The sequence below is a fragment of the Mus caroli genome, unplaced genomic scaffold (assembly GCF_978045245.1).
Source record: "Mus caroli unplaced genomic scaffold, Mus_caroli_1 scaffold_14, whole genome shotgun sequence".
NCBI classification, from domain to species: domain Eukaryota; kingdom Metazoa; phylum Chordata; class Mammalia; order Rodentia; family Muridae; genus Mus; species Mus caroli.
In genome coordinates, this window is record NW_028227269.1 from 1,837,501 (window position 1) to 1,849,701 (window position 12,201).

General features: G+C 41.5%; 1 protein-coding gene and 1 non-coding gene across 2 annotated transcripts in view; one reads left to right on the forward strand and one right to left on the reverse strand.

Annotated features, from left to right (window-relative positions):
- Positions 1-12,201, reverse strand: part of Fam228b (family with sequence similarity 228 member B) — a 42,085-nt gene that overhangs the window by 3,421 nt on the left and 26,463 nt on the right. The window contains exons 6-8 of the mRNA XM_021179673.3: positions 5,597-5,684; positions 5,354-5,510; positions 2,992-3,099 (exon numbers count right to left, since the gene is read on the reverse strand). Of these exons, the coding sequence (XP_021035332.1) occupies positions 2,992-3,099; positions 5,354-5,510; positions 5,597-5,684 (353 nt within the window). The remainder of the gene's footprint in view (positions 1-2,991; positions 3,100-5,353; positions 5,511-5,596; positions 5,685-12,201) is intronic.
- LOC147001092 (U6 spliceosomal RNA) lies at positions 10,416-10,520 on the forward strand. Its single transcript, XR_015045313.1, has one exon. It is a non-coding gene; the product is annotated as a U6 spliceosomal RNA (small nuclear RNA).

A 12,201-nucleotide genomic window follows, 5' to 3' on the forward strand; every position in this document is an offset into this window, starting at 1 on the left:
AACTAATTTAGGCAAGTTGACCTTTGAGCTCTACCCATGTACTATGGTACACTCTTGCATGCTCACTATCCCCACTCTCCCTCCCTCCCTCCCTCCCTCCCTCCCTGTCTTCCTCCCTCTCCCCCTCTCTTTCAATAGGTAAATATATAAATAAATATAATTTAAATGGATTATTTTTGTTTGTTTGTTTGTTTTTTGAGATAAGGTTTCTCTAGGTAGACCAGGCTGGCCTTGAACTCAGAACTCAGAGATCCTCCCACTGTGTCTGTCTCTCCAATGCTGGGGTTACAGGCATGTGGCAGCACTGCTGGCTTGGAATATTATTGCCAAGATGCTACCTCAAACCTCAATCAAATGCACTGCTGCCTTGGGAAGCAAGCTGCCTAGGGTTGTGGAGAAGTCGGCTCCTTTGAACCCTGATAGACAAATAAATAGGGCCCAGTTTCAACAGGTTTTATTCCTCGTTTCCAGCCCCTATCCAATGAACAAAAGATTATATTATCAACACTGAGAAGTCCACAAGAACCAACTCTATCCCAAACACTATCTGTAGAAACTTAGTTTTTTCTGAGACAAGGAGGCTGGTCTCAGACTCTAGGATTCAGCCTGCAATGTTGTTGGATGACAGGTGCACACACGAATCCAGTCCAATCTCTTTTTACTTTAAATCACGAATGCCTGTGAGACAATTAAGCACAGCAATGCCAAGCACCTCCAATACCTCACCAGCTTCTGCCACACTGTAGTTAATTAACCACATTCTTGGCTTATTCAGAGAAAGTAAAATAAAACTGCTACAGCTAACTTCAACACATTAAGTAACGGAGAATTACAGTCCAACCTCCTATAAAAAGGTAAGCTCTATTCTGTTCTACTTTGCTAGGTTCTTAGCTTTAACTCTGACCAGCAGTTAAAGCGATGTCTTTTAGGACACTCAGAGGTGTGCAGTCACCTGCACGGTCTAACTGTAGAGCACTGCCATCCCCCAGACCAGTCACAGACACTCCCGTTCTCACCCCAGCCCTAAGTAAGCTTTTTTCCATAGAGTGTTTTGTTTCCCTTATCATTCACTTGGAATAATCACACAGCGTGGGGGCTTTAGTTTACTGAGTGTGATGGTTTGGACTCCATCCATGGTGTAAATCGGTACTGTATCCTGTGAGTATACAACACTGAGTTTATCTGTTCATTAGCTGGTGAATGTCCAGTTTCCAGTGTTTGTGAATAATTCTGCTGTGAATACACTTAAAGCCTGTAGGTAGATCTTTTTTTTTTTCATTTCTTTTGAATATAAACCTAGCAGTAGGCTGGCCATAGTGATATATGCCTTTAATCCCAGCACTCAAGGGGCAAAGGCAGGCAGATATACTGAGCTACATGTAAGAACTCTGTCACACACGCATGCCCGAGCACACACACAGACACCAGCCAAATAGAATCCTCTGTAGAACTTGTAGACCACATGGTAACTTTGTGTTTGCCATTTTAGAAAACTGACAAGTTGTTTCCAAAAGACTCTGCACTATCTTACAGTCTCTATGGCAATGATGAGAGATCATAATATTTATAATCAGATTATAAGATGTTATCTTTCTCTACAGTTATGTAATCTCTATCCTCACACAGTTTTCTCACACGGGATCTTGCTTTGTATCCCAGGCTATACTCCAGATCTTCCCTGCTTCAGTACTACACAGCTGTGTAACTTTTAATTTTTTCAAATCCTATTTTTAATGATGGCTCTCAAATCCTTTAACCTCCCTTTTTAGCCCACCACCCACCAGAGGTAGTGGAAAAGAAAGGATACAGGGGTAGTGGACCTGTTTAGAAAGGTTCTTTGGAGCAACTCCCATCTGTGTTGTCTGGAAATCGGCAGTTCAGTCCACAGGTCAGCAGCAGCAGCTCCATCCACTCGCAAACACTTGATGGATACACCAGCAGTTCAGTGGAGTCTGGATAGCAAACGGGAATCAGCAGCGGTGGCACTACCTAGCAGAGACAGCCAGGCCTCAGCCTTGGCAGGAGTCAGCAGGAGGGACCAGGAGGAACGCCAGGAGTTCTTGGCTGTGCCTCTCAGGGAAGCGAAGATCACCGAAGAGACAAGCGTTGCACAGCTAGCTCTATAAGCAAGCCTAGCTCAGCCCTCAGTACTGTCCGTCGAGTCCTATTTTATACCCTCCAAACATCACGAGTCCTCCACGGGTCTTGCCTCAGCATGTGCGTTTGTCTCAGCTGACATCACTCTGCCAATCAGCCTGAGTCCGCAGAAGCTGCAAGAAACTGCAGCACACCACCAGAAGTTTTTTGGTGCATTTCTGTCTATGGAGTCGCAATAAGCGCAGCTCAACTACACAATGTATGGTGAACCAATACATGTGTGTTGTTAGCAATGAATCCTTCATCGCGTGTCCTTTCACATGCTTGCTTTAGCAGAACATCCTCTCTCCTGTGTCTGCTTCAGCGAAACGTTCCTTCACGAGTCTGCCTTAGTCTTTCACCTGTGTCCACTTCAGGAAAACACTCCTTCATGTGTTTGCCCCAACAAAACACCATCAACACAACTGACTCTCCAAAGAACCTTAAGTGTCCACTTCACAGGTGTGCCCTACCACACACAGCTCTTCTGTATGTGTGAACTGTCTGATTTTAAGTCAGTGCATGGATAACAGATCTCCCATGGTCAGGCGTAGCTCTGTGAGCCTGCTGTGCCCTACTGCACCTTCCACTCTAGCCACACCTACAGGAACTAGTCTCTCGCTAAGACTCACAACTTCAGTACAAGCTGTCAACCATTTCCCAGCCCCTTGTCGTGCTTTCTGCTTCTGTGCTCTTTATTCCTTTAACCCATAAAAACCAAAGAAAAGTTACCTTACCCTGAACAGTGTTGAGGCCTTGGCCTTAATGCAAGTGATCTGGAAGAGTGATAGAGAAGGCAACACAGCCAAACATTTTAACTGAAAGGACAGCAGGTTTATAGAATAACAGGCTTACTTGTAAATGATCATCATTTCTTCCTCCCGGTATTCCAGAAAATTAGGCACCCTTTTCAATGGACTCAAATCAAAACTACTAGCATTAAAATTCATCTTCACTTTCAACCTTTAACAAGAGAACGTGTATCAGGATGTTGCAAAACAATGCTCATTTACATTTAATTATTATTCATTATTGCTAGAAACTGACTGCCATAAATATGGTTCAAAATACCATTACTTGACACTGCTGTGCCTTTTCAAGGATACTAGTTGCTTAAGAGGTTTTAAAACCCTAATGAAGACGTGTTCTTTGTTCTCTGAGAACCGAGATTAGCTGCGCAAAGTTGAAATCCTCCCTCTATCCTCAGGGAGCTTATACTCTAATGTAAAAAGAAGTCATAAAGCCAGGTGTGGTAGAGCAGGCCTGGTTCAGTATTAGTGGCCAATAAGCACAATGCCCTCCATTCGGGATACATGCTCCAACTTCCAATTTTCTCTGACTTTCTTTTTGGCCCTCCAAGTACTGAAACTATATAAATCTTTTCTTTTATCACATCAATGTTTTTATTTTATTTTTCCACCACTATCATGAGACCCTCACACAACATCCCTACTGAAAAACAAACCAACAAAACCAAAATCTTGGGGCTGGAGAAATAGCTGGACGGCTTAGTCTTCTCCAGAGGACTGGCTTGTTTCCCAGCAGCCACTCTGACAGCTCAGTGTTACCTTGTAACACCAGCCCCAGGATGGCCAATACTCTTTTCTAGACTCTGCAGGAACCTGCACCCATGCTCACAGATCCACGTGCAGGCTCACCCATATACACATAAAGTAGAAATAACATCTTTCTAAAACAAACTGTCCAGGGGTCTGGAGAGATAGATCAGCCATAAAAAGCACTGGCTTCTCTTTCAGAGGATCCAGGTTCAATTCCCAACACCTACATAGGCAGTTCACAACTGCCTAAAACTTCAGCTCCAGGGTCTCTGACACCCTCTCCCAGCTTCTATGAGCAGCACACACATTGCATACTTTCATACACATACAGATAAATAAAATAAATCTTTGTTTCTTAAAGTTCATAGAGTACTAGAGACAACAACTATAAGAATCTCCAAACTTAGATCTTCTGACCAATAAACCAGTCTCCCAATACTACTGTGTGACAAGAGAGGCAGGTCAGTTTCGAAAGAAAACTACTGAGTCTGCACTATTTTTCCACCTAAATGTCTAATATTGAGTTTTTAAAATCTAAAATTAAGGTCAGGTGGGCTGGTGCATGCCTTTAAACTCAGAACCTAGGAAATAGAGGCAGGAAGCTCTAGAGTTAAGTTTGAGGCTAATCTGATGTACATGGGGAGTTCCAGACCAGCCCTGGAAACAGTGGGAACCTGTCTCAAAAAGCAAACACACAAACAAAACATTGGGAAGGAGAGATGGCTCAGCAGTTAAGCACAGTGGCTATCCTCCAGGGGACCCAGGTTCAATGCCCAGCACCCACATGGTACCTCACATTTAACTCCAGGCTCAGAGTATCCAATACCCTCTTCTGACCTCTGTAGACACCAGGCACACACCTAATGTATAAACAGATATGCAGGCAAAACACCCATATACATAAAAATTTTAAATTATAAGACATGCAAAATAGGTAAAATAAAATGCCTAGTGAAGATATAGAGCAATCAACAGAACCAGACTGAACCAATTCAGAAATGATCCTAATGTTGGATCTATCAAATTATAAATTAAAGTAACTATGATTAGTATGGCTTTTGAAAAAAATCTGGTTGAAAAAGTGGACAGTGTATATCAATGGATGAAGAATTTCAGAAAAGGTAAAAACTATAAAAAGAAATCTAATGGAAATGCCAAATATCGTTATGTCACAGATGCATTTGATGGTTCATCAGTAGACAGCACACACAAGGACACTCAATGGACTTGCGGACAGCTCAGTAGAAATCATCTAACCAAAACATGAGAAGAAAAGGTAAAGTCAACCTATATCAAAGACTTACAGACCTGAGGGCATTATCCACAGCCACAAATACATAGACTTGTCCCTAAGAAATATTTGAAGTGATAATGTCTAGCCTCCCCCCAAATTAATGAACTATATATAATGACAAAAACAAAAATGTCAGAAGACTCTAAAAGGAAAGGTAAAATAAGCTCAGATACCTCAGAGTCTGTCTGATAAAACAAAGGCTGGGGACTCTTGAGAGTGCCCAAGAAAAGTATCACATACAGAGGAACAATGAATCACAATAGACTTTATTTTAAAAAAAAATCATGACTGAAATAGAACACTATCTCAAGAAAGACTTTTCAATGTCTGAGAAGACCACACCTTCTATTTTGTCAATTATTACCTGCTCCTTTTACAAAATTCACTGTCTATGTAACTCATGGGCACTCTAAGCCATCCATTTGCAGTCATACTTTGCCTTGAGTTAGAAATACTCGGGAATCTGCAATGCAACTGGGCCTTCTCCATCTCTTTAAATTCTTTCATTGTATAGATTTTGCCTGCAAGAAAATTAGTGACCTAAATGATCGTGCTTAAGTGCAAGTGCCACTGCCTGTGAGCAAGGAGCCACATAAGAATTAAGTACCAGTCTCACACTGCAGAAGGGTTCTTTTTTCATCGTCCTGGTCATATTGGGCTTTTTTCAAGGGGTCACGAAACGGTGGCATGATAACCTACAAAAGAAGGATTTTTTGAGGATGGGACTTCAGTGTGAGTATTAACATCCAGTCCAACCTAACCAGCCACGTGTGTTCTTAGGTTAGAAGAGTTACGGATGCGGGACCTATAAACTATACGCCCTTTATATGTATTTAACACATTAAAAAGAGATGGAGCACTCTGACACTTCTCTAATGAGGTCATATAGCCAAAGAGGAAGGATAGCTCTGTGTGTATGTGTGTGTGTGTGTCTGGGGGTGTGGGAGTATTACACATGTGTTCATGGTAATGTGGGTGTATGTATGTATATGCACGCATACATACATACATACATACATGTGTATGGTTCTGTGCAGTCTAGCGGTTGATGTCAGCTGTTTTTCTCTGTCATTCTCAGCATTACTTTTTAAGACAAGGCTTCTCACTGAACCTGAAGATCACTGTTTAGACTGGCCGGCCAGTGAGCTCCAGGATCCATCTGGCTGTTTCACCAGCACTGGGTTACAGGTTTATGCTATGCTGTCAGTCTTTCACAAGGTGCTGGAGAACCAAACTTACCTCTTGTGCTTGTGTAAGTAGGCACTTTACTAACTAAACTAACTAAACCCAGACCAAGGCAAGGTTAGCCTTTATTTCAAAGTATGGATTTAGTCTTCATAAACTCTGCTGTGATTATCATATATCCCTGAATTTAAATATTTACTTCCCTTTAATATATGGAAATATATATGTTCATCTACATCTTAATATACAACCAGCAACATAATAATTATATAAAACCTAACATGATATTCAAAATTTAGATTATCTGTAAAGCATTAAAGAATTAAATACCTTTTGCCGGTCAACATGACTAAAATAAAAACAACACACATTTGCAATCTGTCACAGTCATGGGCTAGCCTGCTCTTGTGAAATGTTTCCTTTTTGGAATCTGTCACAGTCATGGACTAGCCTGCTCTTGGGAAATGTTTCCTTTTTGGAATCTGTCACAGTCATGGGCTAGCCTGCTCTTGGGAATTGTTTCCTTTTTGGAATCTGTCACAGTCATGGACTAGCCTGCTCTTGGGAAATGTTTCCTTTTTGCAATCTGTCACAGTCATGGGCTAGCCTGCTCTTGTGAAATGTTTCCTTTTTGGAATCTGTCACAGTCATGGGCTAGCCTGCTCTTGGGAAATGTTTCCTTTTTGGAATCTGTCACAGTCATGGACTAGCCTGCTCTTGGGAAATGTTTCCTTTTTGGAATCTGTCACAGTCATGGACTAGCCTGCTCTTGGGAAATGTTTCCTTTTTGGAATCTGTCACAGTCATGGACTAGCCTGCTCTTGTGAAATGTTTCCTTTTTGGAATCTGTCACAGTCATGGGCTAGCCTGCTCTTGGGAAATGTTTCCTTTTTGGAATCTGTCACAGTCATGGGCTAGCCTGCTCTTGTGAATTGTTTCCTTTTTGGAATCTGTCACAGTCATGGACTAGCCTGCTCTTGTGAAATGTTTCCTTTTTGGAATCTGTCACAGTCATGGGCTAGCCTGCTCTTGTGAAATGTTTCCTTTTTGGAATCTGTCACAGTCATGGGCTAGCCTGCTCTTGTGAATTGTTTCCTTTTTGGAATCTGTCACAGTCATGGGCTAGCCTGCTCTTGTGAAATGTTTCCTTTTTGGAATCTGTCACAGTCATGGACTAGCCTGCTCTTGTGAAATGTTTCCTTTTTGGAATCTGTCACAGTCATGGGCTAGCCTGCTCTTGTGAAATGTTTCCTTTTTGGAATCTGTCACAGTCATGGGCTAGCCTGCTCTTGTGAATTGTTTCCTTTTTGGAATCTGTCACAGTCATGGACTAGCCTGCTCTTGTGAAATGTTTCCTTTTTGGAATCTGTCACAGTCATGGGCTAGCCTGCTCTTGTGAAATGTTTCCTTTTTGGAATCTGTCACAGTCATGGGCTAGCCTGCTCTTGTGAATTGTTTCCTTTTTGGAATCTGTCACAGTCATGGGCTAGCCTGCTCTTGTGAAATGTTTCCTTTTTGGAATCTGTCACAGTCATGGGCTAGCCTGCTCTTGTGAAATGTTTCCTTTTTGGAATCTGTCACAGTCATGGACTAGCCTGCTCTTGGGAAATGTTTCCTTTTTGGAATCTGTCACAGTCATGGGCTAGCCTGCTCTTGTGAAATGTTTCCTTTTTGGAATCTGTCACAGTCATGGGCTAGCCTGCTCTTGTGAAATGTTTCCTTTTTGGAATCTATCACAGTCATGGGCTAGCCTGCTCTTGTGAAATGTTTCCTTTTTGGAATCTGTCACAGTCATGGGCTAGCCTGCTCTTGGGAAATGTTTCCTTTTTGGAATCTGTCACAGTCATGGACTAGCCTGCTCTTGGGAAATGTTTCCTTTTTGGAATCTGTCACAGTCATGGACTAGCCTGCTCTTGGGAAATGTTTCCTTTTTGGAATCTGTCACAGTCATGGGCTAGCCTGCTCTTGGGAAATGTTTCCTTTTTGGAATCTGTCACAGTCATGGGCTAGCCTGCTCTTGGGAAATGTTTCCTTTTTGGAATCTGTCACAGTCATGGGCTAGCCTGCTCTTGGGAAATGTTTCCTTTTTGGAATCTGTCACAGTCATGGACTAGCCTGCTCTTGGGAAATGTTTCCTTTTTGGAATCTGTCACAGTCATGGACTAGCCTGCTCTTGTGAATTGTTTCCTTTTTGGAATCTGTCACAGTCATGGACTAGCCTGCTCTTGGGAAATGTTTCCTTTTTGGAATCTGTCACAGTCATGGACTAGCCTGCTCTTGGGAAATGTTTCCTTTTTGGAATCTGTCACAGTCATGGGCTAGCCTGCTCTTGTGAAATGTTTCCTTTTTGGAATCTGTCACAGTCATGGACTAGCCTGCTCTTGGGAAATGTTTCCTTTTTGGAATCTGTCACAGTCATGGACTAGCCTGCTCTTGTGAAATGTTTCCTTTTTGGAATCTGTCACAGTCATGGACTAGCCTGCTCTTGGGAAATGTTTCCTTTTTGGAATCTGTCACAGTCATGGACTAGCCTGCTCTTGTGAATTGTTCCCTATGTGTCTTCCCAGTAATGCTCAGACTTATTTCCTTGGGTAGCTGTAACACAGTACATGACTATTCAAACTTAACAATAAGTAGACTGCCCTCTATAGTTTGCTTTTACACAAGTTACGGAGTGTAGAGCAGGATGAGCAAGCATTAACATGCTGGGTAGGGACAAAACAGCACTAGCATCTGCATTATTTGTATGTGACTTTTGATGGATGAAGACATAGACTTTAAAGAAAGTAACAGCGATCGTAAGATTAGTCAACAACGAATGGCAGAGAAGCACATGAAAAAATGTTCAACATCCTTAATCATCAGGGAAATGCAAATCAAAACAACCCTGAGATTCCACCTCACACCAGTCAGAATGGCTAAGATCAAAAATTCAGGTGACAGCAGATGCTGGCAAGGATGTGGAGAAAGAGGAACACTCCTCCATTGTTGGTGGGATTGCAAGCTTGTACAACCACTCTGGAAATCAGTCTGGCGGTTCCTCAGAAAATTGGACATAATACTACCGGAGGATCCTGCAATACCTCTCCTGGGCATATATCCAGAAGATGTCCCAACTGGTAAGAAGGACACATGCTCCACTATGTTCATAGCAGCCTTATTTATAATAGCCAGAAGCTGGAAAGAACCCAGATGCCCCTCAACAGAAGAATGGATACAGAAAATGTGGTACATTTACACAATGGAGTACTACTCAGCTATTAAAAAGAATGAATTTATAAAATTCCTAGCCAAATGGATGGACCTGGAGGGCATCATCCTGAGTGAGGTAACACAATCACAAAGGAACTCACACAATATGTACTCACTGATAAGTGGATATTAGCCCAAAACTTAGGATACCCAAGATATAAGATACAATTTGCTAAACACATGAAAGAATGAAGACCAAAGTGTGGACACTGTGTCCCTCCTTAGAATTGGGAACAAAACACCCATGGAAGGAGTTACAGAGACAACGTTTGGAACTGTGACAAAAGGATGGACCATCTAGAGAGTGCCATATCCAGGGATCCACCCCATAATCAGCTTCCAAATGCCGACACCAGTGCATACACTAGCAAGATTTTGCTGAAAGCACCCAGATATAGCTGTCTCTTGTGAGACTATGCCGGGGCCTAGCAAACACAGAAGAGAATGCTCACAGTCAGCTAGTGGATGGATCACAGGGCTCCCAATGGAGGAGCTAGAGAAAGTACCCAAGGAGCTTAAGGGATCTGCAACCCTATAGGTGGAACAACATTATGCACTAACCAGTACCCCGGAGCTCTTGACTCTAGCTTTATATGTATCAAAAGATGGCCTAGTCGGCCATCACTGGAAAGAGAGGCCCATTGGACACACAAACTTTATATGCCCCAGTACAGGGGAACGCCAGGGCCAAAAAAATGGGAATGGGTGGGTAGGGAAGAGGGGGGGAGGGTTTGGGGGACTTTTGGGATAGCATTGGAAATGTAATTGAGGAAAATACGAAATAAAAAAAATTAAAAATTAAAAAAAAAAGATTAGTCAACAACTATGTCACATGTCCCTATTTCTAGGGAATTAGAGAATTAGGGAACTACTGAATTTTTACATTTTGGGATACATAATAATGACTAAGTTCTTAACTTGTGGACCACAGAACCCAGTTAGAAATACTGCAACTTAGTAATTCTTGAAAAAAATTTAAAACTTATCATGCTCACTTTATCAGGACACATATTACTACTGAAACAATACAGAAAATATTAGCATGGCCCCTGTGTAAGGAGGGCACATAAAATCATGTAGCATTTCACTTGTCTGTTTGGTCTAGCTGAAACAGGGACTCATGTAGCCCAGGTTGGCCTGGAACTCAAGTGTGTGCCACCATGCCAACCTCTGCATTGCATATTATTTTTCCATATGTAAGAAATAAACCATAAAGAATTGTTGATAGCTCCAAAGAACTTGTATTTCTATCATTTAGATATGTTGATGTTTGAGACTATATATATATATATATATATATATATATTTGAAATTAAGACTAATAAATATTTTATTAGTTAAAAATAATTTTATCATATTTGAAATATCTTTTATTTTAAAATTGTATTTTCCAAAACAAAAACTTAAATAATACTGTTTTATATTTTTGTAATTTTCTTTAATGTCTTGCTTAAAATAAAAGTTTTTTAGTCTTGTTTCTGCATATAATCTGCTTTGATTTGTTGTAGTTGAACAAGCTAAAAAATGCACATAGCATGCATATTAGGAAAAAAGCATTTTAACAGCATTCACACATCACTGTGGATATTCTCTTTAATAACTATGTGTTTGTATTTTCTAAGTACTGGTACACATATGGAGGTCAGAAGTCAACTTTCAGGAATGGTTATCTTCCATGGTGACCTCAGGGACTGAAGTAAGGTTGTCAGGCTTGTGTGGCAAGCAGTCTTCTCTGCAGATCCACCTCACATTGCCCAGTGTGAATATTTTTATTTGACACTTTATTCAAAGTTAACAAATGCGCCAGGCAGTGGTGGCACACGCCTTTGATCCCAGCACTTGGGAGACAGAGGCAGGTGGGTTTCTGAATTTGAGGTCAGCCTGGTCTACAGATTGAGTTCCAGGACAGCCAGGGCTACACAGAGAAACCCTGTCTCAAAAAAAAAAAAAAAAAAACCAAAGTTAACAAATGATTGTTTCCTTTTTGCTTATTTTTACTTTTATTTTATTTTATGTGTATGGATATTCTGTCTGCATGATATATTGACATGTGTTTACTTGGTACCTACAAAGGTACCAAGCATCAGATCCAATGGTACTGGAATTATAGACAATTATAAGCTGCCATGTGTATGCTGATAATCAAGTCATGTCCTCTGAGAGAGTACTTGCAGCCAGTGGTTTTTGTTTTCAATTTTTTATTAGGTATTTACTTCATTTATATTTCAAATGCTATCCCGAAAGTCCCGTACACCCTCCACCTCCCTGCTCCCCTACCCACCCACTCCCACTTCTTGGCCCTGATGTTTCCCCTGTACTGGGGCATATAAAGTTCAAAAGACCAAGGGGCCCCTCTTCCCAATGATGGTTGCCTAGGTCATCTTCTGCTACATATGCAGCTAGAGATATGAGCTCTGGGGGTTTTGTTGTTCCACCTATAGGGTTGCAGACCCCTTCAGCTCCTTGGGTACTTTCTCTAGCTCCTTCATTGGGGGCCCTGTGTTCCATCCAATAGATGTCTGTGAGCATCCACTTCTGTATTTGCCAGGCACTGGCATGGCCTAACAAGAGACAGCTATATCAGCTGTACTACAGAACAATTGTGATAAAGACTGCATGGTACTGGTATAGGAACAGACAGGTAGACCAATGGAATAGAATTGAAGACCCAGAAATGAACCCACATACCTATGGTCACTTGATCTTTGACTAGGGAGGTAAAACCAGTGGAAAAAAGACAGCATTTTCAACAAATGGCAGTTATCATATAGAAGA